The sequence below is a fragment of the Sebastes fasciatus genome, chromosome 8, assembly GCF_043250625.1.
Source record: "Sebastes fasciatus isolate fSebFas1 chromosome 8, fSebFas1.pri, whole genome shotgun sequence".
Classification (NCBI taxonomy): Eukaryota; Metazoa; Chordata; class Actinopteri; order Perciformes; family Sebastidae; genus Sebastes; species Sebastes fasciatus.
The window spans coordinates 6,932,659-6,959,221 of NC_133802.1; the positions used below are offsets into that span (position 1 = coordinate 6,932,659).

The 26,563-nt window shown below is 42.2% G+C and overlaps 3 protein-coding genes and 1 long non-coding RNA gene across 4 annotated transcripts; 1 reads left to right on the forward strand and 3 right to left on the reverse strand.

Annotated features, from left to right (window-relative positions):
* Positions 1-3,052: 3,052 nt before the first annotated feature.
* On the reverse strand, positions 3,053-6,072 carry LOC141772225 (uncharacterized). Its single transcript, XM_074642999.1, has 3 exons — positions 4,685-6,072; positions 4,174-4,618; positions 3,053-3,907 (listed from the first exon to the last, which is right to left on the reverse strand). Exons 1-3 carry the CDS (start codon positions 6,013-6,015, stop codon positions 3,770-3,772), a joined length of 1,914 nt encoding a protein of 637 aa, XP_074499100.1. The 5' UTR covers positions 6,016-6,072; the 3' UTR covers positions 3,053-3,769.
* Positions 6,073-14,665: 8,593 nt separating this feature from the next.
* Positions 14,666-17,512, reverse strand: LOC141772227 (uncharacterized). Its single transcript, XM_074643002.1, has 3 exons — positions 16,121-17,512; positions 15,607-16,054; positions 14,666-15,340 (listed from the first exon to the last, which is right to left on the reverse strand). Exons 1-3 carry the CDS (start codon positions 17,446-17,448, stop codon positions 15,203-15,205), a joined length of 1,914 nt encoding a protein of 637 aa, XP_074499103.1. The 5' UTR covers positions 17,449-17,512; the 3' UTR covers positions 14,666-15,202.
* Positions 17,513-17,657: 145 nt separating this feature from the next.
* Positions 17,658-23,187, forward strand: LOC141772228 (uncharacterized). The gene is made up of 2 exons (XR_012594878.1): positions 17,658-17,966; positions 22,541-23,187. It is a non-coding gene; the product is annotated as an uncharacterized LOC141772228 (long non-coding RNA).
* On the reverse strand, positions 22,505-25,529 carry LOC141772226 (uncharacterized). The gene is made up of 3 exons (XM_074643000.1): positions 24,137-25,529; positions 23,626-24,070; positions 22,505-23,359 (listed from the first exon to the last, which is right to left on the reverse strand). The coding sequence occupies exons 1-3, from the start codon at positions 25,465-25,467 to the stop codon at positions 23,222-23,224; spliced, it is 1,914 nt and encodes a 637-aa protein (XP_074499101.1). The 5' UTR covers positions 25,468-25,529; the 3' UTR covers positions 22,505-23,221.
* Positions 25,530-26,563: the final 1,034 nt, after the last annotated feature.

Consider the following 26,563-nt stretch of genomic DNA (forward strand, 5'->3'; position numbering starts at 1 on the left):
GAGGAGTATGTAAAAGTAGAGAATGCAGTTCCTGAAGAAATTGCAGTATGAATAATGGATGTTGAAGGGCTGATGCTACACTGGATTGCTGGCTTTAAAAGTTGAATAATACCAATAATGTATAAAAGATGTGGAAAATGTTAAGGTTTGTCGAAGAGCTGACGGTATACTATTTCGCTGGCTTTAATCTGTAAGAAGAAGGTGAAGTAGTACGAATAGTTGCATGTCATTGAAAAGTTGAATAATACCAATAATGTATAAAAGATGTGGACTTTTTTTTTAATAGCTGATACTACACTGCATTGCTGGCTTTAAAAGTTAAATAATACCAATAATGTATGAAAGATGTGGAACATTTCAAAGTTTGTTGAAAAGCTGACACTACACTGTATTGCTGGGTTTTATCTGGAAGAAGGTGAAATAGTCGGAATACCTGGAAAAGTGGGAATGGGTTTAATTCATATTAATGTCATTGTCATGTCAAAAGTTGAATAATACCAATGAAAAAAAGCAACTGAAGCATTATAAATAGTTAGTCCTGAGTTCCCTGTTAAGATAGTTACCCTCTGGGGATTTTATTTTGAAAGACAAGGTCCATCCCTAGTTTCCTGTTAACATACAATGAGAGTTTGGTGCTTTTATTTTGAAAAGAAAGTCTCATCCTGAGCTTCCGGTTCAGAAACAGTTACTATATGGGGCTTTTATTTTGAAGGGGTTGAGGGGTTACATAAATAGACTGTCTGTTTCCCTCCCAACACTAGTCCCTCCTTGTGCTTTGGTCTCTGCTGAGCCATTGAGCCATGGTCTCCTGCTGTGCTGCAGCATCCTGAAGTTCAGGGAGGAAATTAAAGCACAAGACTTATTTGTTTCTAAATAGGAAGCATTGCATAAATAGATCTGGGCAACATGGCCCCTGTTTTAACATCGAACTCAGGGTTTTCACACCAAACTGCAGTGAATTTTTAACTGTGCTAACTGACAGGGATCCTCCACACTGCAGTATTACTTTGCTAAAACTGGATGGAAGTTCAGTTAAACTGTATGTAACTAAAATGTTCTAAGAGGTGAGGTCTCAGAATAGAGACTTGGGGGGGAAAAGGGGAAAATTGTCTGCAGTGTCTGATGAAACCACTCTAAACATGCTCAGTGTGAATGCCCCTGTAGAAGAACAACATCAGTATGTTCAAGTTCAGTCTAAAAGAACAGTACTGACAACTCTGTGGTTGGTCTGCATGCTATGTTCATTGAATATACCATTCAATATATCATAATGGTAAAACAGGTGTGTGTTATTACATGTAATAATCTAGATCTTGCAAAGATTGGGATACTTTACATTTAAGAAACAACATTAAAAACTCAATGTAATAATAAACTTGACAGGACAAAAATGATAATGTAGTTTGAGCAGCAGCAAAACAGCAAAACCGAGTGATATGTAGAAATGTCTGAGGCTCACTTTTACCGTTAGATCCTCACATATCGGTCCTGCTCTGTCTCTGTCCCGAAAAAGACAACCCTGTGTCAAAGACAGACCTTCATTATTATAAGAGGTTGATATGGTGAATATGGAGGGTGCGCTTCCATGCGCAATGCTGCAAACATTGGGATACGTTGCATTGAAGAAATAACATTAAAAACGTAATAATAAACTTGACAGGACAGAAACAGTTTGCCTTCAGGGCTTTCTGGCAGAAAGGGTTTATTTTAACCCAAACCATGAAGTTTTCCTAAACATAACTAAGTGGGTTTGATACCTAAACTTAAGGAGATTTCTGGCAGAAAGCCATTAAGACAAACTTCTCCCATGTGCTTTCAGAGCCCTCATCATACATTGTTAACCGACTCTGCCATGAACACTGCCCCCACCCCATGAGTCACATAGTAGGCCTACACTAAATATACTGATGCAGATATCAATTATCATTATTATTAATAATCTATAAATATATTGTAGGGAAACCTGTACGGGATTAATTAATCTATTCATTAAAAAAGGTATAAAATGCACATGAAAAATCTGAATAGCTTCCTTAGCCTACCAATCATAATAATTTAATCTTTTTATGAAGCTAATAAAATAATGTATATCTCAACTCTGAAGTATAGGCCTACCTGAATTTAGTATTTCCCAGTATACAGTACAGTATGGCCACCAGTGGTTTGTGGTAATTAAAGTGATTTGCTTGTATGAATATGCAGCACTAAAACATAATACTAAACATATTAAATGTGAGTCCTGCTTTATTAGGTAATAAACCTGTGTCAAAGACAGACCTTCATTGTGATAAGAGGTTGATTTGGTGAATGTAGAGGGTGCGCTTCCATGCTCACAATGATACTTTGCATTGAAAAAAACAACCATAAAAACTCAATGTAATAATAAACTTAATGGAACAAAAATAAATATTTTACCCTCTTTAGGAAATGCAGTTTGTTTTTTTAGTTCTAATAAAAAATGTCCCGACAGCTGTGATGGAGATGGACTCATCCTGAGGACGGCTACTATGTTCCAAATGTTTTTACTAAATAACCTGTAAATCTGTGTGAAACAGCAAAACCGAGTGAAATGTAGAAATGTCTGAAGGTACCGTTAGACCCTCACTGATCCTGTTGTCATGTCGGGAGATTTAAAGAGGCCTCATTAATGAAGTTTCAGATGCTGTGCCAACGTGCGTAAAATGCGCACAGCGGCTCTTTCAATGTGGAGACGCATAAAGCTATCAGTCCTGCTGCTGTGTGATGACTACAATCATTTAATAAACTCAAAGGTTAAAAACAGTCCCTTTAAGTTCTTAAGCCACTTCAGACTCGTAGTAAACCTGCAAAATGTTGCTGAACGTAAAGTTCAGGTGTTTTTCATTTGTTCATTTTCTTTGGATGACCAACACAGACAAAAAACAACTATATTTGGATCAACATATAAAATCAGTTGAGCCAACTTACTGTATATTGTCAGGCTATAGGGAGAAAATGAGAACTCATCAGTGCTTGTCCCCTGATTTATACATCAAACAAAGCATTTCATACAACACATGAGAGGAGTACAGTCTACAATTATCATTTTTTTTATTTTTATTTCCAACAGGAGATAAATGGTAGATATTTACAACAGGAGAAGGTAGCTGAAGGTGGGCCTCACAGACCCAGATCAGCTACAGATGCCCAGCCCCAGCTCTCTAAGAAGACGAGGAAAAACTCCCCATGAACATTAGAACAGCATAAAGGACATGGGAAGAAACCTCGGGAAAGGCAATTCAAAGAGAGATCCCCTCTCCTCAGACGGCTGGGTAATCATATCTTTGTGAGGACCAGTTTCACACCAGAAAAGTGAACTCAGTTCACTTCCCAAGAGTAAAATAAAGTGTCAACCCACAAAACAACCCTTTTCCAAGTGCTGTTTAGGGGGTCAAGACTGATTGATCCTCACAAGTATACAAGAACAAATGCATGTGTATGTGTGCGCATTAGTAATCATATCTTTGTGAGGACTGGTTTCACACCAGAAAAGTGAACTCAGTTCACTTCCCAAGAGTAAAATAAAGTGTCAACCCACAAAACAACCCTTTTCCAAGTGCTGTTTAGGGGGTCAAGACTGATTGATCCTCACAAGTATACAAGAACAAATGCATGTGTATGTGTGCGCATTAGTAATCATATCTTTGTGAGGACTGGTTTCACACCAGAAAAGTGAACTCACTTCACTTTACAAGATACAAGAACAATGTATGTGCATTTTCTTTCTCCTGAGCATGGCATTAGCGTGGCATTAGAAGAGCTTCCGGTACCACTTGGTCCTCTTCTTTGTTTTGCCGATCAGATTCTCAAGATCATCCAGCTGGGAGCTTTCGTCGGTCGTCCACTCATATTCTTCCTCCTGCAGAGTCTGCTGGACGCTTTCGGCGGCCTAGGGATGATAATAACTAACAGTTTAATTGTTAACCAACATTAAGCATTTTAACCGATTAACGGTATCGGTTAATAATTACTGAAAAAGCTGAGAAAAACTCAGAGGAGCAGCCCGTCAGTTTAAGGAGAAAAGCTGGTCCACCTTAACAGCCCAACGCCCAACCTTAAAAGCTGGCGCACCGTAGTTGCGAGCCACAAATCTTGTCGGTTAATAACGAGGGTCGGTTATCGGTTAAGAACATTTTTCAAAATTAGCATCCCTACCTTGGCCTGAAGGAGAGATAACTCGTGGCACTCGATGCGATGACTCTGTATCTGCTGCGCAGCCTTCTCCAGAGCGTCCCCGAGGGTGTCGTTGCTCTGTTTTTGCTCGTGTAGCTGAGCAACAAAGGAGAAGCTGGTTTTCTCAGTCTCCTCCAGAAGGGAGGTTTTTTCCTGCTGCCAGAGGAGACGGTCACTCGCTAGCTGATCTTCAAACTTTGTCTTCAGATCAGCCATGATGGTCTTGTGCACCTTGTCCTGCATCTCCAGCTGGACAAGATGGGAGTCATGGGATTTTTCCAGCTCTGCCAAGTGGGAAGACTTGTCCTCCTGCCACATGTGATGTGCAGACTTCAGCTCCTCCTCAGCATACTTTAGAGCAGCCATGATCTTACTCTTATCGACTCGGAGTTCTTCCATTTCAGGAAGACAGTTGGACATGAATTTGTCTGTCTCCTTCCGGATGGCGACAATCCTCGTCGAAAATACGTTTTTCTCAGACTTCAGCAGATCTTCTGACTTTTTCAGATCTGCTGTGAGCTTCTCTGTCTTTGCTCTCTGCTCGTTCAGCTGGGCTTGATGGGTCTTCGCCTCATCCTTCGTCTTTTGGAGGTCCTCCTTTGTCTTGCTCAGCTGTCCTTGTAGTTCTTTCCTCTCAGTCTCGAGCAAGAACTCCATCTCCCACTCCATGTTTGTTTTAGCCAAAGCGAGCATCTTCCTTTCAGCGAGGAGCACAGACTTCTCTTCCTCCAAATCCTTTCGAAGTGCCTCGTTCTCCCCCTTCATCTTCTTCGACTTTAAGTACTGGTTCTTGATGATGCCGTCCTTCTCGCTCAGGTATTTTTTAGCATTGTTCAGCATCGAGCAGAACTTCTCCAACTGGAAGTACTGGTTCTTGATGATGCCGTCCTTCTCGTTCAGGTCTTTTTGTGCATTGTTCACCATCGAGCAGAACTTCTCCAACTGTAAGTACTGGCTCTTGATGATGCCGTCCTTCTCGCTCAGGTATTGTTTAGCACTGTTCAGCATCGATCTAACCTTCTTCAACTCGAAGTCCTGGCTCTTGATGATGCCGTCTTTTTCGCTCAGGTCTTGTTGAGCGCTGTTCAGCATCGAGCCGACCTTCTCCAACTGGAGGTCCTGGCTCTTAATGATGCCGTCCTTCTCGCTCAGGTCTTTTTGAGCATTGTTCAGCATCGAGCCAACCTGCTTCAAACGGTAGTCCTGGTTCTGAATGATGCCGTCCTTCTTGCTCCGGTCTTTTTTAGCATTGTTCGGCATCGAGCCAACCTTCTTCAGCTGGAAGTCCTGGCTCTTAATGATGCCGTCCTTCTCGCTCAGGTCTTTTTGTGCATTGTTCAGCATCGAGCAGACCTTCTCCAACTGGAAGTCCCGGTTCTTGATGATGCTGTCCTTCTCGCTCAGGTGTTGTTCAGCATCGTTCAGCATCGAGCCAACCTTCTTCAACTGGAAGTCCTGGTCCTTGATGATGCGGTCCTTCTTGCTCAGGTCTTTTTGAGCATTTGATTTCAGGGACTTATCCCTAGACGGAGAGTGGTCACGTTTAGCATGAGCCTTATCGAGCTGGGCTTTCAGGCCAGATATCTCCCTCTGCAACAGGTCCTTCTCTTGGCCCCAATTGATGTCCTTCTGATCATGAAACCAATCGAAGAAATTGCCCAGACCGTCCTGCTGGACGTCCAGGAGGATTCTCCCCTCAGATGTACTGCGGGTGATCTTCGCCTCGCTGTCATTCAGCTGATCCCTGCATGTTTCTTCCAGGGTAGTGAGGAAGAAATCCTTCGTTTCAAACTCATTGGAGTCGAAATCAATGTATTGCGTCATTGTCTCAGTTTTTCTTCTCCTCTCGATAACAACTCTGCCACAGTCAAATAACGATCTGATCCAAACTTCTGGTGCTGGGGGGTATATGTAGATTACCAACATTCTAGAAGTGATGATGCGTCAAGGGCGATGGCTGACCGTATTCCTTTCTACTCCTATTCCTTCATTCCTTTGATTCTATCGTTGCTATGGATACCAGTTTGATTACGTTTGAAAATATGAATGTAATGATTTCTGATTATTCCTAAAATATAGCAAAGAAGGTACACTTTACACTAGGGAGATTTGTCAAGTATTAAATACTCTTATCAACATGGGAGTGGACACATAATGCTGCACAACACAAAGTAACAGCAGAAATATAATATAAAAGTTATAATCTCATCAATTTTAGGACTCATTCCTGTAGCACTCTGTAGCAAGCTCTGCAACTATAGTGTTCTGGTTCAATCTCACCGCTCAACTTTATTTTCCAGCAGCAGCAGGCAGCGACGTACATGAAACCTGCCTTGGCGAAGGTCTGCGCTCCCCGAGTGCACTTCTAGTTTCATATGATGCCAGTGTCAGTGAAAGTAATGGCCCCACCTTTGAATATAAAGGCTACAGTCAGTAGTCACAGAAGGCCTACTCATAAAATGCACTGACTTCACTGATACCGAATCTCCCTCCAAACTAAATTGAAAAGCTGACGGACCCTGAATATGATCTGATCAATACCACGTTTGCAGATTGATTTGTTGACTATGTAATGTCACAGGACTGACAAATTCCATAGGTTGTGTCGGCCACGTAATGTAGTCAACAATGAACAACAGCTATGAAACTGAACATTAGCTTGATGATGTTGTAGAATGTGAAGGTATTTGGTAGCCTACTGTGTGAGAGAATGTGTATTTTTATGGATCAATAGGTATGGCGGCAATCACTTCAGGGTGTCGGATCAGGACACTATTTTGTGTTCAGGTGAGAGTGTAGAAACAGAGAGATGCAGAGTCCAAGTGTAGAGTTAAGGCTGTTTATCTTGATGCAGATCAAAGCATACAAAATAATGGTGTGTGAAGTGGTCTGGGTATCATCGGATAATCCGTAACTCCTTTAGAATTCAAAAACACATTTTTTTTTCTCGTTTTAAACAAAAATCGAAAAACGGTCGTTTTCTCGTTTTTGGTTTCTGAATCAAAAAACGAAAAACAAATCCAATCTGGGCCGTTTTGTTTTTTGCGAATTCCTTTTATCATTATTCATTTTTAATTGAAGAACAGGAGTCACGTGGTTTTCTTGTTTTTTCGTTTTAAACCAAAAACGAAAAATGGAATCCTGTGATGCTCAAAGGAATGAATACTAAATATAAACAGTCGGCGTGAACAAACACATCAGTTTGAGGATAACACTTACAGGTAAAACTCATTCATTTAACCCTTTACAGACTTAATAGCATTCAAAACTGTATTTTGTGGAGCATTTTTGAATGGATGCCTTTAGTGTCATTGCACAGCTTTACAACGAATCTCTGGAGCAACTCCTCTCAGTGGTACAAAACAGAATAAAGTGCAAGATAAAAAGATAAATAGATAAAGTATAAAATAGACAGACCCAATAACTCACATATATAATAAATAAACTGGTAGCAGCATAGATAAACAATATTGCACAGTCAGTGTATTCCTGCAGGATATAATATTGCACGTCACAGTGATAGTGCATAACTACTACTGAGAGTTCAGTTCTTTTATTGTGCATGGATAAGAACTGTTCAGGAGTCTGGAGGTGAAGGTCTTAATAGGCCTATAGCGCCTCCCAGAGGACAGCAGAGTGAACAGGTGGTTGCCTGGGTGAGATGAGTCCTGGATCATGTTTGTTGGTAGTAGTAAGTATCAACTAACTTCCATCATGGAAAATGTGAGATTTGAACACTTTCTATGTATTTTACGGTCGAGGCTCTGTGTGTTTGTATAATGTATGTTCCCCACCAATTAAGATTTCTAATTAAAGTAAAAATATTAAATTAACTTTTGTCTCGTGTAAACATTCAACTTAGTTGTACAGTGTAAATAAACATTCTTGCGTTTTTCTATTTCATTTTTATTAGAAAGCCACCGATATTTCTTGATTTTTATAAATAAATATATATAAAACATGAAAAAAATAAGATTACGATAATTGTCAAGTTTTGAAAAAAAAACAAAAAGTATTTAAATAATTTATTTATCTTGTGCACAGAAATACATCTGCAGAAAAGTAGTTTCAGTGGAAAATGGCCACTAGATGTCTCACTAGATGGACAAACAGGATGCCAACTACAGAAGAAGAACAAGTGGACGTTCCTGTCCTCTACGAACCAATCAGAGCAGTGCTCTCTACAGGACCGCCCCATCCGCGGCTACAATCAGACTTTTTTTCCCCCTTACTTTATTTCGAAAGTTCAATACAGTAGTTACATAAACATGTTCAGATTTTTCTATAACAAAAAAAAACAGCAAATATATTTCACCGTATAAAAATAATATAAAATTAAAGGAAAGGAAAAGATGTATGAAAACAAAAGAAAAGAAAAAATTGGGGTATGTTAAACAATTGGAATAAATTTGAAATGTCTAAATAATCTAATTTTGTTATCTGGTTTTTGCCATTTTAGAATTTTTTTGTTTTAAGTTTTCAATCGCAGTCAGATATGTTTTAAAATCTTTAAAAGAATAAAAGGAGGGTTTTGGGGGTACATAAATAGACTCTCTGTTTCCCTCCCAGCACTCGTCCCTCCTTGTGCTTTGGTCTCTGCTGAGCCATTGAGCCATGGTCTCCTGCTGTGTTGCAGCATCCTGAAGTTCAGGGAGAAAATTAAAGCACAAGACTTATTTGTTCTAAATGGGAAGCACTGCATAAATAGATCTGGGCAACATGGCCCCTGTTTTAACATCGAACTCAGGGTTTTCAAACCAAACTGCAGTCAATTTTTAACTGTGCTAACTGACAGGGATCCTCCACAATGCAGTATATAACTTTGCTAAATTCTTAACTCTGCTAAAACTGGATGGAAGTTCAGTTAAACTGTATGTAACTAAAATATTCTAAGAAGTGAGATCTCAGAATAGAGACTTGGTGGGGTGGGGGGGAGGGAGAAGGGAAACATTGCAATTGTGTCTGATGAAACCACTCTAAACATGCTCTGTAGAAGAACAACATCAGTGTGTTCAAGTTCAGTCTAAAAGAACAGTACTGACAACTCTGTGGTTGGTCTGCTGTTAAGTTCATTAGATATGCCATTCAATATATCTAATGGTAAAAGAGGTGTGTGTTATTACATGTAATAATCTAGATCTTGCAAAGATTGGGATACTTTACATTTAAGAAACAACATTAAAAACTCAATGTAATAATAAACTTGACAGGACAAAAATGATAATGTAGTTTGAGCAGCAGCAAAACAGCAAAACCGAGTGATATGTAGAAATGTCTGAGGCTCACTTTTACCGTTAGATCCTCACATATCGGTCCTGCTCTGTCTCTGTCCCGAAAAAGACAACCCTGTGTCAAAGACAGACCTTCATTATTATAAGAGGTTGATATGGTGAATATGGAGGGTGCGCTTCCATGCGCAATGCTGCAAACATTGGGATACGTTGCATTGAAGAAATAACATTAAAAACGTAATAATAAACTTGACAGGACAGAAACAGTTTGCCTTCAGGGCTTTCTGGCAGAAAGGGTTTATTTTAACCCAAACCATGAAGTTTTCCTAAACTGGGTTTTTTAATTGGGTTGCTAGGCGCCGACGCGAGTGGCAGCCTGTCTTAGTAGCTCTCCGTGTTTCTACTTTCTTTGTCTTCTTTTTTGCTACTTTTTCGTTACTTTTAACTTTCTACTGCGCTTAGTTTTTGTCAGTGATAGTATACTGCACACTTTATGTAAATAGTTTCCTTTTTCACAGCCGTCTTATTTAGTTATTATATTTAGTTAGCCTGACAAACGGACATGATCGGACAACGGACGGTGTATTCATTTGAAGCGCTCCTCGCCTTTCGGGACCGAGTAGCAGCGCCACCAAAGGATTTACCTGCTGAGATACGGCGACACAGACGGGGATCAAGAGCCGGTGTGATCGTGAGGGGGAGGAGGGAGAAGGAGAGGAGGAGATTTAAACCCGTCCTGCCTTCAGTGATCATGGGCAATGTGAGATCTCTGGCCAACAAGACGGACGAGCTAGCAGCCCTGGTGAAAGACCAACGGGAATACCGAGAGTCCAGTGTGCTGTGCTTTACGGAGACATGGCTGAAGGGGATTATACCAGACTGCTTAGTGGAACCGGACGGCTTCACAGTGGTGCGAGCTGACAGAGACAAACAGAGCGGTAAAAAGAAAGGCGGAGGGCTTGCTGTCTTTGTGAACTCCAGATGGTGTAATCCCAAACACATCACCGTAAAGGAGCGCATCTGTACCCCAGACATCGAGCTGCTGGCTATGAGTTTGAGGCCATATTATCTGCCTCGAGAGTTCTCACACTGCATCATAGTAACTGTTTACATTCAACCGAGTGCTGTGGTGGTGCAGGCGAGTGACGTCATCCACTCCACCGTCGCGGGATTACAGACGAGGCACCCCAGCGCATTCATCATTGTAAATGGTGATTTTAACCATGTGAAGGTCTCCAGAGCCCTGTCGAACTTCACCCAGTATGTGACCTGTAACACCAGACACAATAAGACCCTGGACCTGCTGTATGCCAACATTAAGGAGGCATACAGCGCCACTGTTCTCCTCCCCCTTGGCGGTTCAGACCACAACCTCATCAGGCTTGTGCCAACATACAAGCCTGTTGTCAGGAGGCAGCCCGCCACCACCAGGACTGTTCAACAGTGGTCAGTGGAAGTTGAGGAGGAGCTGAGGGAGTGTTACAGGTCAACAGACTGGGAGTTGTTTGACAGGGTCCACGGTGAGGACATCGATGGACTCTCCCACTGCATCACAGACTACATTAGGTTCTGTGAGAAGAGCATCGTACCCACCAAAAAGGTACGCTGCTTTCCTAACAACAAGCCCTGGATCAATGGGGACATTAAAGCCCTGTTGAACAGGAAGAAGAGGGCGTTCATGGCCGGGGACATTGAGGGGGCCAAGGTTGTCCAGAAGGAGCTGAAGAAGGAGCTGAGGGCGGCCAAGGACACCTACAAAGACAGACTGGAGGGGAGACTACAGGCCGACAGCTCCAGGGAGGTGTGGGGGGGGGGGTTCAGGAAGATAACTGGCTACAAACAGCCGAGCCCTGGTGTTGAGGGGACCCAGGAACATGCAAATGAGCTAAACCTGTTTTTCAACAGGTTTGACCAACCAACCCCCATGAGCTCAGCAGGACAGCCTGGGTCCTCACTCACCAACACCAGTGCCCCCCCTCCACACCTCTCCTTCCCCTCCTCCCCCCCCTTCCACACCTCTCCTCCTCCCCCCAGCACCCCCTTCCACACCTCTCCTCCTCCCCCCAGCATCCATCCCCAGGAGGCAGCAGCAGCTTGCCCCCCCATACCTACCCTGAGGAGCACATCCACAGCATGTCCTTTGCACCTGGAGACATTGCAACATCCACCCTGATCATCACAAGGGGCCAGGTGAGGAAGCAGCTCTCAAAGATCAGCGTGAACAAGGCCAGGGGACCAGACAACATCAACCCCAGGGTGCTCAAGGCGTGTGCTGGGGAGCTGGCAGCAGCGTTCCAGCACCTCTTCAGCCTCTCCCTGAGGCTGAAGAAGGTTCCCCAGCTCTGGAAGACCTCCTGCATCGTCCCGGTGGCCAAGAAGGGACACCCCAGCACCCCCAATGACTACAGGCCAGTTGCTCTGACGTCACACGTCATGAAGATCTTTGAGAGACTGGTTCTGCAGCACCTCAAGCCCCTTGTGAGCGACTTCCGGGACCCCCTGCAGTTTGCATACCAGGAAAACATCGGTGTGGATGATGCCATCACCTACATGCTCCACAGAGCCTACACTCACCTGGAGAGGCCGCACAGCTCTGTAAGAATATTGTTCTTTGACTTCTCCAGTGCCTTCAACACCATCCTGCCACTCCGGCTAGCTGAGAAGCTCTCAGTGATGCAGGTAGATCATGGCCTGGTGGCCTGGATTACGGACTACCTCACCAGCAGACCACAGTATGTCAGACTGCAGGGCAGCCTGTCAGATGTGCTGGTGAGCAACACCGGCGCCCCCCAAGGAACTGTGCTGTCTCCCTTCCTGTTCACCACCTACACCTCCGACTTTCGCTTCCACTCGGGTACATGCCACCTACAGAAGTTCTCCGATGACTCCTCCATCGTCAGCTGCATCACAGATGACAACGAGGAGGAGTACAGAGCCCTGGTGGAGAACTTCATAGGGTGGTGTGATAACAATCACCTCCAGCTCAACATTGGAAAGACCAAGGAGCTGGTGGTGGACTTCCGGTGGAGCACGAGGCCCCCAACTCCCATCACCATCCGAGGGGAGGAGGTGGAGGTGGTGGACACCTACAAGTTCCTGGGAGTACATATGAACAGTAGACTTGACTGGACTGATAACACTGAGGCCCTCTACAGGAAGGGACAGAGCAAACTGTTCTTCCTGAGGAGGCTCAGGTCTTTTAATGTATGCAATAGGCTGCTGCAGATGTTTTACCAGTCTGTAGTAGCCAGTGTTCTCTTTTTTGCTGTGGTATGTTGGGGGGGTAACATGAACACAAGGGATGCCAACAGACTGAACAGGCTGGTGAGGAAGGCTGGCTCTGTGGTTGGATCTGAGCTGGACGGTCTGGAGGTGGTGGCAGAGGGCAGGATGAGGAGGAAGCTGGACGCTATCCTGGAAAACCCCTCCCACCCCCTCCATGATGAGCTAGTCAAGATGAGGAGCACCTTCAGCCACAGACTCATCCCTCCTCGGCACAACACAAAGCGCCTGGGTCAGTCCTTCATGCTGGTAGCCATCAGGCTCCACAACCAAGGCTGACCCCCTTATGACAACTATTAGGACTTTTAAGAAATTTAAACATGCACTATCTGGCGCACTTTACACTCACTTTACACTATACATCCTATATACCACTGTATTGCTGACTGCACATATGTACATATTACATTTATTTATTTATTTATTTATTGTACATACTACATTTATTTATTGACGGACTGTACACACTATGTTCACCCATTCACTCTGTATCTTTTATATCTCTATTATTGTCTTTAGAATTTTTGTATACCTTTACCTCTCCTGTGATTCACTCTGTTTGCTGATGTTGCTGCTTTGACACCTGAATTTCCCTCCGGGGATTAATAAAGGTCCATCTTATCTTATCTTATCTTATCTTAAACATAACTAAGTGGGTTTGATACCTAAACTTAAGGAGATTTCTGGCAGAAAGCCATTAAGACAAACTTCTCCCATGTGCTTTCAGAGCCCTCATCATACATTGTTAACCGACTCTGCCATGAACACTGCCCCCACCCCATGAGTCACATAGTAGGCCTACAATAAATATACTGATGCAGATATCAATTATCATTATTATTAATAATCTATAAATATATTGTAGGGAAACCTGTACGGGATTAATTAATCTATTCATTAAAAAAGATATAAAATGCACATGAAAAATCTGAATAGCTTCCTTAGCCTACCAATCATAATAATTTAATCTTTTTATAAAGCTAATAAAATAATGTATATCTCAACTCTGAAGTATAGGCCTACCTGAATTTAGTATTTCCCAGTATACAGTACAGTATGGCCACCAGTGGTTTGTGGTAATTAAAGTGATTTGCTTGTATGAATATGCAGCACTAAAACATAATACTAAACATATTAAATGTGAGTCCTGCTTTATTAGGTAATAAACCTGTGTCAAAGACAGACCTTCATTGTGATAAGAGGTTGATTTGGTGAATATAGAGGGTGCGCTTCCTTGCTCACAATGATACTTTGCATTGAAAAAAACAACCATAAAAACTCAATGTAATAATAAACTTAATGGAACAAAAATAAATATTTTACCCTCTTTAGGAAATGCAGTTTGTTTTTTTAGTTCTAATAAAAAATGTCCCGACAGCTGTGATGGAGATGGACTCATCCTGAGGACGGCTACTATGTTCCAAACGTTTTTACTAAATAACCTGTAAATCTGTGTGAAACAGCAAAAACCGAGTGAAATGTAGAAATGTCTGAAGGTACCGTTAGACCCTCACTGATCCTGTTGTCATGTCGGGAGATTTAAAGAGGCCTCATTAATGAAGTTTCAGATGCTGTGCCAACGTGCGTAAAATGCGCACAGCGGCTCTTTCAATGTGGAGACGCATAAAGCTATCGGTCCTGCTGCTGTGTGATGACTACAATCATTTAATAAACTCAAAGGTTAAAAACAGTCCCTTTAAGTTCTTAAGCCACTTTAGACTCGTAGTAAACCTGCAAAATGTTGCTGAACGTAAAGTTCAGGTGTTTTTCATTTGTTCATTTTCTTTGGATGACCAACACAGACAAAAAACAACTATATTTGGATCAACATATAAAATCAGTTGAGCCAACTTACTGTATATTGTCAGGCTATAGGGAGAAAATGAGAACTCATCAGTGCTTGTCCCCTGATTTATACATCAAACAAAGCATTTCATACAACACATGAGAGGAGTACAGTCTACAATTATCATTTTTTTTATTTTTATTTCCAACAGGAGATAAATGGTAGATATTTACAACAGGAGAAGGTAGCTGAAGGTGGGCCTCACAGACCCAGATCAGCTACAGATGCCCAGCCCCAGCTCTCTAAGAAGACGAGGAAAAACTCCCCATGAACATTAGAACAGCATAAAGGACATGGGAAGAAACCTCGGGAAAGGCAATTCAAAGAGAGATCCCCTCTCCTCAGACGGCTGGGTAATCATATCTTTGTGAGGACCAGTTTCACACCAGAAAAGTGAACTCAGTTCACTTCCCAAGAGTAAAATAAAGTGTCAACCCACAAAACAACCCTTTTCCAAGTGCTGTTTAGGGGGTCAAGACTGATTGATCCTCACAAGTATACAAGAACAAATGCATGTGTATGTGTGCGCATTAGTAATCATATCTTTGTGAGGACTGGTTTCACACCAGAAAAGTGAACTCACTTCACTTTACAAGATACAAGAACAATGTATGTGCATTTTCTTTCTCCTGAGCATGGCATTAGCGTGGCATTAGAAGAGCTTCCGGTACCACTTGGTCCTCTTCTTTGTTTTGCCGATCAGATTCTCAAGATCATCCAGCTGGGAGCTTTCGTCGGTCGTCCACTCATATTCTTCCTCCTGCAGAGTCTGCTGGACGCTTTCGGCGGCCTAGGGATGATAATAACTAACAGTTTAATTGTTAACCAACATTAAGCATTTTAACCGATTAACGGTATCGGTTAATAATTACTGAAAAAGCTGAGAAAAACTCAGAGGAGCAGCCCGTCAGTTTAAGGAGAAAAGCTGGTCCACCTTAACAGCCCAACGCCCAACCTTAAAAGCTGGCGCACCGTAGTTGCGAGCCACAAATCTTGTCGGTTAATAACGAGGGTCGGTTATCGGTTAAGAACATTTTTCAAAATTAGCATCCCTACCTTGGCCTGAAGGAGAGATAACTCGTGGCACTCGATGCGATGACTCTGTATCTGCTGCGCAGCCTTCTCCAGAGCGTCCCCGAGGGTGTCGTTGCTCTGTTTTTGCTCGTGTAGCTGAGCAACAAAGGAGAAGCTGGTTTTCTCAGTCTCCTCCAGAAGGGAGGTTTTTTCCTGCTGCCAGAGGAGACGGTCACTCGCTAGCTGATCTTCAAACTTTGTCTTCAGATCAGCCATGATGGTCTTGTGCACCTTGTCCTGCATCTCCAGCTGGACAAGATGAGAGTCATGGGATTTTTCCAGCTCTGCCAAGTGGGAAGACTTGTCCTCCTGCCACATGTGATGTGCAGACTTCAGCTCCTCCTCAGCATACTTTAGAGCAGCCATGATCTTACTCTTATCGACTCGGAGTTCTTCCATTTCAGGAAGACAGTTGGACATGAATTTGTCTGTCTCCTTCCGGATGGCGACAATCCTCGTCGAAAATACGTTTTTCTCAGACTTCAGCAGATCTTTAGACTTTTTCAGATCTGCTGTGAGCTTCTCTGTCTTTGCTCTCTGCTCGTTCAGCTGGGCTTGATGGGTCTTCGCCTCATCCTTCGTCTTTTGGAGGTCCTCCTTTGTCTTGCTCAGCTGTCCTTGTAGTTCTTTCCTCTCAGTCTCGAGCAAGAACTCCATCTCCCACTCCATGTTTGTTTTAGCCAAAGCGAGCATCTTCCTTTCAGCGAGGAGCACAGACTTCTCTTCCTCCAAATCCTTTCGAAGTGCCTCGTTCTCCCCCTTCATCTTCTTCGACTTTAAGTACTGGTTCTTGATGATGCCGTCCTTCTCGCTCAGGTATTTTTTAGCATTGTTCAGCATCGAGCAGAACTTCTCCAACTGGAAGTACTGGTTCTTGATGATGCCGTCCTTCTCGTTCAGGTCTTTTTGTGCATTGTTCACCATCGAGCAGAACTTCTCCAACTGTAAGTACTGGCTCTTGATGATGCCGTCCTTCTCGCTCAGGTATTGTTTAGCACTGTTCAGCATCGATCTAACTTTCTTCAACTCGAAGTCCTGGCTCTTGATGATGCCGTCTTTTTCGCTCAGGTCTTGTTGAGCGCTGTTCAGCATCGAGCCGACCTTCTCCAACTGGAGGTCCTGGCTCTTAATGATGCCGTCCTTCTCGCTCAGGTCTTTTTGAGCATTGTTCAGCATCGAGCCAACCTGCTTCAAATGGTAGTCCTGGTTCTGAATGATGCCGTCCTTCTTGCTCCGGTCTTTTTTAGCATTGTTCGGCATCGAGCCAACCTTCTTCAGCTGGAAGTCCTGGCTCTTAATGATGCCGTCCTTCTCGCTCAGGTCTTTTTGTGCATTGTTCAGCATCGAGCAGACCTTCTCCAACTGGAAGTCCCGGTTCTTGATGATGCTGTCCTTCTCGCTCAGGTGTTGTTCAGCATCGTTCAGCATCGAGCCAACCTTCTTCAACTGGAAGTCCTGGTCCTTGATGATGCGGTCCTTCTTGCTCAGGTCTTTTTGAGCATTTGATTTCAGGGACTTATCCCTAGACGGAGAGTGGTCACGTTTAGCATGAGCCTTATCGAGCTGGGCTTTCAGGCCAGATATCTCCCTCTGCAACAGGTCCTTCTCTTGGCCCCAATTGATGTCCTTCTGATCATGAAGCCAATCGAAGAAATTGCCCAGACCGTCCTGCTGGACATCCAGGAGGATTCTCCCCTCAGATGTACTGCGGGTGATCTTCGCCTCGCTGTCATTCAGCTGATCCCTGCATGTTTCTTCCAGGGTAGTGAGGAAGAAATCCTTCGTTTCAAACTCATTGGAGTCGAAATCAATGTATTGCGTCATTGTCTCAGTTTTTCTTCTCCTCTCGATAACAACTCTGCCACAGTCAAATAACGATCTGATCCAAACTTCTGGTGCTGGGGGGTATATGTAGATTACCAACATTCTAGAAGTGATGATGCGTCAAGGGCGATGGCTGACCGTATTCCTTTCTACTCCTATTCCTTCATTCCTTTGATTCTATCGTTGCTATGGATACCAGTTTGATTACGTTTGAAAATATGAATGTAATGATTTCTGATTATTCCTAAAATATAGCAAAGAAGGTACACTTTACACTAGGGAGATTTGTCAAGTATTAAATACTCTTATCAACATGGGAGTGGACACATAATGCTGCACAACACAAAGTAACAGCAGAAATATAATATAAAAGTTATAATCTCATAAATGTTAGGACTCATTCCTGTAGCACTCTGTAGCAAGCTCTGCAACTATAGTGTTCTGGTTCAATCTCACCGCTCAACTTTATTTTCCAGCAGCAGCAGGCAGCGACGTACATGAAACCTGCCTTGGCGAAGGTCTGCGCTCCCCGAGTGCACTTCTAGTTTCATATGATGCCAGTGTCAGTGAAAGTAATGGCCCCACCTTTGAATATAAAGGCTACAGTCAGTAGTCACAGAAGGCCTACTCATAAAATGCACTGACTTCACTGATACCGAATCTCCCTCCAGACTAAATTGAAAAGCTGACGGACCCTGAATATGATCTGATCAATACCACGTTTGCAGATTGATTTGTTGACTATGTAATGTCACAGGACTGACAAATTCCATAGGTTGTGTCGGCCACGTAATGTAGTCAACAATGAACAACAGCTATGAAACTGAACATTAGCTTGATGATGTTGTAGAATGTGAAGGTATTTGGTAGCCTACTGTGTGAGAGAATGTGTATTTTTATGGATCAATAGGTATGGCGGCAATCACTTCAGGGTGTCGGATCAGGACACTATTTTGTGTTCAGGTGAGAGTGTAGAAACAGAGAGATGCAGAGTCCAAGTGTAGAGTTAAGGCTGTTTATCTTGATGCAGATCAAAGCATACAAAATAATGGTGTGTGAAGTGGTCTGGGTATCATCGGATAATCCGTAACTCCTTTAGAATTCAAAAACACATTTTTTTTTCTCGTTTTAAACAAAAATCGAAAAACGGTCGTTTTCTCGTTTTTGGTTTCTGAATCAAAAAACGAAAAACAAATCCAATCTGGGCCGTTTTGTTTTTTGCGAATTCCTTTTATCATTATTCATTTTTAATTGAAGAACAGGAGTCACGTGGTTTTCTTGTTTTTTCGTTTTAAACCAAAAACGAAAAATGGAATCCTGTGATGCTCAAAGGAATGAATACTAAATATAAACAGTCGGCGTGAACAAACACATCAGTTTGAGGATAACACTTACAGGTAAAACTCATTCATTTAACCCTTTACAGACTTAATAGCATTCAAAACTGTATTTTGTGGAGCATTTTTGAATGGATGCCTTTAGTGTCATTGCACAGCTTTACAACGAATCTCTGGAGCAACTCCTCTCAGTGGTACAAAACAGAATAAAGTGCAAGATAAAAAGATAAATAGATAAAGGATAAAATAGACAGACCCAATAACTCACATATATAATAAATAAACTGGTAGCAGCATAGATAAACAATATTGCACAGTCAGTGTATTCCTGCAGGATATAATATTGCACGTCACAGTGATAGTGCATAACTACTACTGAGAGTTCAGTTCTTTTATTGTGCATGGATAAGAACTGTTCAGGAGTCTGGAGGTGAAGGTCTTAATAGGCCTATAGCGCCTCCCAGAGGACAGCAGAGTGAACAGGTGGTTGCCTGGGTGAGATGAGTCCTGGATCATGTTTGTTGGTAGTAGTAAGTATCAACTAACTTCCATCATGGAAAATGTGAGATTTGAACACTTTCTATGTATTTTACGGTCGAGGCTCTGTGTGTTTGTATAATGTATGTTCCCCACCAATTAAGATTTCTAATTAAAGTAAAAATATTAAATTAACTTTTGTCTCGTGTAAACATTCAACTTAGTTGTACAGTGTAAATAAACATTCTTGCGTTTTTCTATTTCATTTTTATTAGAAAGCCACCGATATTTCTTGATTTTTATAAATAAATATATATAAAACATGAAAAAAATAAGATTACGATAATTGTCAAGTTTTGAAAAACCCCAAAAAAGTATTTAAATAATTTATTTATCTTGTGCACAGAAATACATCTGCAGAAAAGTAGTTTCAGTGGAAAATGGCCACTAGATGTCTCACTAGATGGACAAACAGGATGCCAACTACAGAAGAAGAACAAGTGGACGTTCCTGTCCTCTACGAACCAATCAGAGCAGTGCTCTCTACAGGACCGCCCCATCAGCGGCTGCAATCAGACTTTTTTTCCCCCTTACTTTATATCGAAAGTTCAATACAGTAGTTACATAAACATGTTCAGATTTTTCTATAACAAAAAAAAACAGCAAATATATTTCACAGTATAAAAATTATATAAAAATTAAAGGAAAGGAAAAGATGAATGAAAACAAAAGAAAAGAAAAAATTGAGGTCTGTTAAAGAATTGGAATAAATTTGAAATGTCTAAATAATCTAATTTTGTTAACTAGTTTTTGCCATTTTAGAATTTTTTTGTTTTAAGTTTTCAATCGCAGTCAGATATGTTTTAAAATCTTTAAAAGAATAAAAGGAGGGTTTTGGGGGTACATAAATAGACTCTCTGTTTCCCTCCCAGCACTCGTCCCTCCTTGTGCTTTGGTCTCTGCTGAGCCATTGAGCCATGGTCTCCTGCTGTGTTGCAGCATCCTGAAGTTCAGGGAGAAAATTAAAGCACAAGACTTATTTGTTCTAAATGGGAAGCACTGCATAAATAGATCTGGGCAACATGGCCCCTGTTTTAACATCGAACTCAGGGTTTTCAAACCAAACTGCAGTCAATTTTTAACTGTGCTAACTGACAGGGATCCTCCACAATGCAGTATAACTTTGCTAAATTCTTAACTCTGCTAAAACTGGATGGAAGTTCAGTTAAACTGTATGTAACTAAAATATTCTAAGAAGTGAGATCTCAGAATAGAGACTTGGTGGGGTGGGGGGGGGAGGGAGAAGGGAAACATTGCAATTGTGTCTGATGAAACCACTCTAAACATGCTCTGTAGAAGAACAACATCAGTGTGTTCAAGTTCAGTCTAAAAGAACAGTACTGACAACTCTGTGGTTGGTCTGCTGTTAAGTTCATTAGATATGCCATTCAATATATCTAATGGTAAAAGAGGTGTGTGTTATTACATGTAATAATCTAGATCTTGCAAAGATTGGGATACTTTACATTTAAGAAACAACATTAAAAACTCAATGTAATAATAAACTTGACAGGACAAAAATGATAATGTAGTTTGAGCAGCAGCAAAACAGCAAAACCGAGTGATATGTAGAAATGTCTGAGGCTCACTTTTACCGTTAGATCCTCACATATCGGTCCTGCTCTGTCTCTGTCCCGAAAAAGACAACCCTGTGTCAAAGACAGACCTTCATTATTATAAGAGGTTGATATGGTGAATATGGAGGGTGCGCTTCCATGCGCAATGCTGCAAACATTGGGATACGTTGCATTGAAGAAATAACATTAAAAACGTAATAATAAACTTGACAGGACAGAAACAGTTTGCCTTCAGGGCTTTCTGGCAGAAAGGGTTTATTTTAACCCAAACCATGAAGTTTTCCTAAACATAACTAAGTGGGTTTGATACCTAAACTTAAGGAGATTTCTGGCAGAAAGCCATTAAGACAAACTTCTCCCATGTGCTTTCAGAGCCCTCATCATACATTGTTAACCGACTCTGCCATGAACACTGCCCCCACCCCATGAGTCACATAGTAGGCCTACACTAAATATACTGATGCAGATATCAATTATCATTATTATTAATAATCTATAAATATATTGTAGGGAAACCTGTACGGGATTAATTAATCTATTCATTAAAAAAGGTATAAAATGCACATGAAAAATCTGAATAGCTTCCTTAGCCTACCAATCATAATAATTTAATCTTTTTATGAAGCTAATAAAATAATGTATATCTCAACTCTGAAGTATAGGCCTACCTGAATTTAGTATTTCCCAGTATACAGTACAGTATGGCCACCAGTGGTTTGTGGTAATTAAAGTGATTTGCTTGTATGAATATGCAGCACTAAAACATAATACTAAACATATTAAATGTGAGTCCTGCTTTATTAGGTAATAAACCTGTGTCAAAGACAGACCTTCATTGTGATAAGAGGTTGATTTGGTGAATATAGAGGGTGCGCTTCCATGCTCACAATGATACTTTGCATTGAAAAAAACAACCATAAAAACTCAATGTAATAATAAACTTAATGGAACAAAAATAAATATTTTACCCTCTTTAGGAAATGCAGTTTGTTTTTTTAGTTCTAATAAAAAATGTCCCGACAGCTGTGATGGAGATGGACTCATCCTGAGGACGGCTACTATGTTCCAAATGTTTTTACTAAATAACCTGTAAATCTGTGTGAAACAGCAAAACCGAGTGAAATGTAGAAATGTCTGAAGGTACCGTTAGACCCTCACTGATCCTGTTGTCATGTCGGGAGATTTAAAGAGGCCTCATTAATGAAGTTTCAGATGCTGTGCCAACGTGCGTAAAATGCGCACAGCGCCTCTTTCAATGTGGAGACGCATAAAGCTATCGGTCCTGCTGCTGTGTGATGACTACAATCATTTAATAAACTCAAAGGTTAAAAACAGTCCCTTTAAGTTCTTAAGCCACTTCAGACTCGTAGTAAACCTGCAAAATGTTGCTGAACGTAAAGTTCAGGTGTTTTTCATTTGTTCATTTTCTTTGGATGACCAACACAGACAAAAAACAACTATATTTGGATCAACATATAAAATCAGTTGAGCCAACTTACTGTATATTGTCAGGCTATAGGGAGAAAATGAGAACTCATCAGTGCTTGTCCCCTGATTTATACATCAAACAAAGCATTTCATACAACACATGAGAGGAGTACAGTCTACAATTATCATTTTTTTTATTTTTATTTCCAACAGGAGATAAATGGTACATATTTACAACAGGAGAAGGTAGCTGAAGGTGGGCCTCACAGACCCAGATCAGCTACAGATGCCCAGCCCCAGCTCTCTAAGAAGACGAGGAAAAACTCCCCATGAACATTAGAACAGCATAAAGGACATGGGAAGAAACCTCGGGAAAGGCAATTCAAAGAGAGATCCCCTCTCCTCAGACGGCTGGGTAATCATATCTTTGTGAGGACCAGTTTCACACCAGAAAAGTGAACTCAGTTCACTTCCCAAGAGTAAAATAAAGTGTCAACCCACAAAACAACCCTTTTCCAAGTGCTGTTTAGGGGGTCAAGACTGATTGATCCTCACAAGTATACAAGAACAAATGCATGTGTATGTGTGCGCATTAGTAATCATATCTTTGTGAGGACTGGTTTCACACCAGAAAAGTGAACTCAGTTCACTTCCCAAGAGTAAAATAAAGTGTCAACCCACAAAACAACCCTTTTCCAAGTGCTGTTTAGGGGGTCAAGACTGATTGATCCTCACAAGTATACAAGAACAAATGCATGTGTATGTGTGCGCATTAGTAATCATATCTTTGTGAGGACTGGTTTCACACCAGAAAAGTGAACTCACTTCACTTTACAAGATACAAGAACAATGTATGTGCATTTTCTTTCTCCTGAGCATGGCATTAGCGTGGCATTAGAAGAGCTTCCGGTACCACTTGGTCCTCTTCTTTGTTTTGCCGATCAGATTCTCAAGATCATCCAGCTGGGAGCTTTCGTCGGTCGTCCACTCATATTCTTCCTCCTGCAGAGTCTGCTGGACGCTTTCGGCGGCCTAGGGATGATAATAACTAACAGTTTAATTGTTAACCAACATTAAGCATTTTAACCGATTAACGGTATCGGTTAATAATTACTGAAAAAGCTGAGAAAAACTCAGAGGAGCAGCCCGTCAGTTTAAGGAGAAAAGCTGGTCCACCTTAACAGCCCAACGCCCAACCTTAAAAGCTGGCGCACCGTAGTTGCGAGCCACAAATCTTGTCGGTTAATAACGAGGGTCGGTTATCGGTTAAGAACATTTTTCAAAATTAGCATCCCTACCTTGGCCTGAAGGAGAGATAACTCGTGGCACTCGATGCGATGACTCTGTATCTGCTGCGCAGCCTTCTCCAGAGCGTCCCCGAGGGTGTCGTTGCTCTGTTTTTGCTCGTGTAGCTGAGCAACAAAGGAGAAGCTGGTTTTCTCAGTCTCCTCCAGAAGGGAGGTTTTTTCCTGCTGCCAGAGGAGACGGTCACTCGCTAGCTGATCTTCAAACTTTGTCTTCAGATCAGCCATGATGGTCTTGTGCACCTTGTCCTGCATCTCCAGCTGGACAAGATGGGAGTCATGGGATTTTTCCAGCTCTGCCAAGTGGGAAGACTTGTCCTCCTGCCACATGTGATGTGCAGACTTCAGCTCCTCCTCAGCATACTTTAGAGCAGCCATGATCTTACTCTTATCGACTCGGAGTTCTTCCATTTCAGGAAGACAGTTGGACATGAATTTGTCTGTCTCCTTCCGGATGGCGACAATCCTCGTCGAAAATACGTTTTTCTCAGACTTCAGCAGATCTTCTGACTTTTTCAGATCTGCTGTGAGCTTCTCTGTCTTTGCTCTCTGCTCGTTCAGCTGGGCTTGATGGGTCTTCGCCTCATCCTTCGTCTTTTGGAGGTCCTCCTTTGTCTTGCTCAGCTGTCCTTGTAGTTCTTTCCTCTCAGTCTCGAGCAAGAACTCCATCTCCCACTCCATGTTTGTTTTAGCCAAAGCGAGCATCTTCCTTTCAGCGAGGAGCACAGACTTCTCTTCCTCCAAATCCTTTCGAAGTGCCTCGTTCTCCCCCTTCATCTTCTTCGACTTTAAGTACTGGTTCTTGATGATGCCGTCCTTCTCGCTCAGGTATTTTTTAGCATTGTTCAGCATCGAGCAGAACTTCTCCAACTGGAAGTACTGGTTCTTGATGATGCCGTCCTTCTCGTTCAGGTCTTTTTGTGCATTGTTCACCATCGAGCAGAACTTCTCCAACTGTAAGTACTGGCTCTTGATGATGCCGTCCTTCTCGCTCAGGTATTGTTTAGCACTGTTCAGCATCGATATAACCTTCTTCAACTCGAAGTCCTGGCTCTTGATGATGCCGTCTTTTTCGCTCAGGTCTTGTTGAGCGCTGTTCAGCATCGAGCCGACCTTCTCCAACTGGAGGTCCTGGCTCTTAATGATGCCGTCCTTCTCGCTCAGGTCTTTTTGAGCATTGTTCAGCATCGAGCCAACCTGCTTCAAACGGTAGTCCTGGTTCTGAATGATGCCGTCCTTCTTGCTCCGGTCTTTTTTAGCATTGTTCGGCATCGAGCCAACCTTCTTCAGCTGGAAGTCCTGGCTCTTAATGATGCCGTCCTTCTCGCTCAGGTCTTTTTGTGCATTGTTCAGCATCGAGCAGACCTTCTCCAACTGGAAGTCCCGGTTCTTGATGATGCTGTCCTTCTCGCTCAGGTGTTGTTCAGCATCGTTCAGCATCGAGCCAACCTTCTTCAACTGGAAGTCCTGGTCCTTGATGATGCGGTCCTTCTTGCTCAGGTCTTTTTGAGCATTTGATTTCAGGGACTTATCCCTAGACGGAGAGTGGTCACGTTTAGCATGAGCCTTATCGAGCTGGGCTTTCAGGCCAGATATCTCCCTCTGCAACAGGTCCTTCTCTTGGCCCCAATTGATGTCCTTCTGATCATGAAGCCAATCGAAGAAATTGCCCAGACCGTCCTGCTGGACGTCCAGGAGGATTCTCCCCTCAGATGTACTGCGGGTGATCTTCGCCTCGCTGTCATTCAGCTGATCCCTGCATGTTTCTTCCAGGGTAGTGAGGAAGAAATCCTTCGTTTCAAACTCATTGGAGTCGAAATCAATGTATTGCGTCATTGTCTCAGTTTTTCTTCTCCTCTCGATAACAACTCTGCCACAGTCAAATAACGATCTGATCCAAACTTCTGGTGCTGGGGGGTATATGTAGATTACCAACATTCTAGAAGTGATGATGCGTCAAGGGCGATGGCTGACCGTATTCCTTTCTACTCCTATTCCTTCATTCCTTTGATTCTATCGTTGCTATGGATACCAGTTTGATTACGTTTGAAAATATGAATGTAATGATTTCTGATTATTCCTAAAATATAGCAAAGAAGGTACACTTTACACTAGGGAGATTTGTCAAGTATTAAATACTCTTATCAACATGGGAGTGGACACATAATGCTGCACAACACAAAGTAACAGCAGAAATATAATATAAAAGTTATAATCTCATCAATTTTAGGACTCATTCCTGTAGCACTCTGTAGCAAGCTCTGCAACTATAGTGTTCTGGTTCAATCTCACCGCTCAACTTTATTTTCCAGCAGCAGCAGGCAGCGACGTACATGAAACCTGCCTTGGCGAAGGTCTGCGCTCCCCGAGTGCACTTCTAGTTTCATATGATGCCAGTGTCAGTGAAAGTAATGGCCCCACCTTTGAATATAAAGGCTACAGTCAGTAGTCACAGAAGGCCTACTCATAAAATGCACTGACTTCACTGATACCGAATCTCCCTCCAAACTAAATTGAAAAGCTGACGGACCCTGAATATGATCTGATCAATACCACGTTTGCAGATTGATTTGTTGACTATGTAATGTCACAGGACTGACAAATTCCATAGGTTGTGTCGGCCACGTAATGTAGTCAACAATGAACAACAGCTATGAAACTGAACATTAGCTTGATGATGTTGTAGAATGTGAAGGTATTTGGTAGCCTACTGTGTGAGAGAATGTGTATTTTTATGGATCAATAGGTATGGCGGCAATCACTTCAGGGTGTCGGATCAGGACACTATTTTGTGTTCAGGTGAGAGTGTAGAAACAGAGAGATGCAGAGTCCAAGTGTAGAGTTAAGGCTGTTTATCTTGATGCAGATCAAAGCATACAAAATAATGGTGTGTGAAGTGGTCTGGGTATCATCGGATAATCCGTAACTCCTT

Bases quoted from the DNA above. Each gene is read 5' to 3' on its own strand.
- LOC141772225 (XM_074642999.1), bottom strand. From the start codon at position 6,015: ATGACGCAATACATTGATTTCGACTCCAATGAGTTTGAAACGAAGGAT. The intron at 4,619-4,684 runs AGATCTGCTGAA...GAAGGAGACAGA, and splicing joins GCAGATCTGAAAAAGTCAGA to CAAATTCATGTCCAACTGTC. The intron at 3,908-4,173 runs GTAGGGATGCTA...TATCATCCCTAG, and splicing joins TATCTCTCCTTCAGGCCAAG to GCCGCCGAAAGCGTCCAGCA.
- LOC141772227 (XM_074643002.1), bottom strand. From the start codon at position 17,448: ATGACGCAATACATTGATTTCGACTCCAATGAGTTTGAAACGAAGGAT. The intron at 16,055-16,120 runs TAAAGATCTGCT...CCGGAAGGAGAC, and splicing joins ACAGCAGATCTGAAAAAGTC to AGACAAATTCATGTCCAACT. The intron at 15,341-15,606 runs GTAGGGATGCTA...TATCATCCCTAG, and splicing joins TATCTCTCCTTCAGGCCAAG to GCCGCCGAAAGCGTCCAGCA.
- LOC141772226 (XM_074643000.1), bottom strand. From the start codon at position 25,467: ATGACGCAATACATTGATTTCGACTCCAATGAGTTTGAAACGAAGGAT. The intron at 24,071-24,136 runs AGATCTGCTGAA...GAAGGAGACAGA, and splicing joins GCAGATCTGAAAAAGTCAGA to CAAATTCATGTCCAACTGTC. The intron at 23,360-23,625 runs GTAGGGATGCTA...TATCATCCCTAG, and splicing joins TATCTCTCCTTCAGGCCAAG to GCCGCCGAAAGCGTCCAGCA.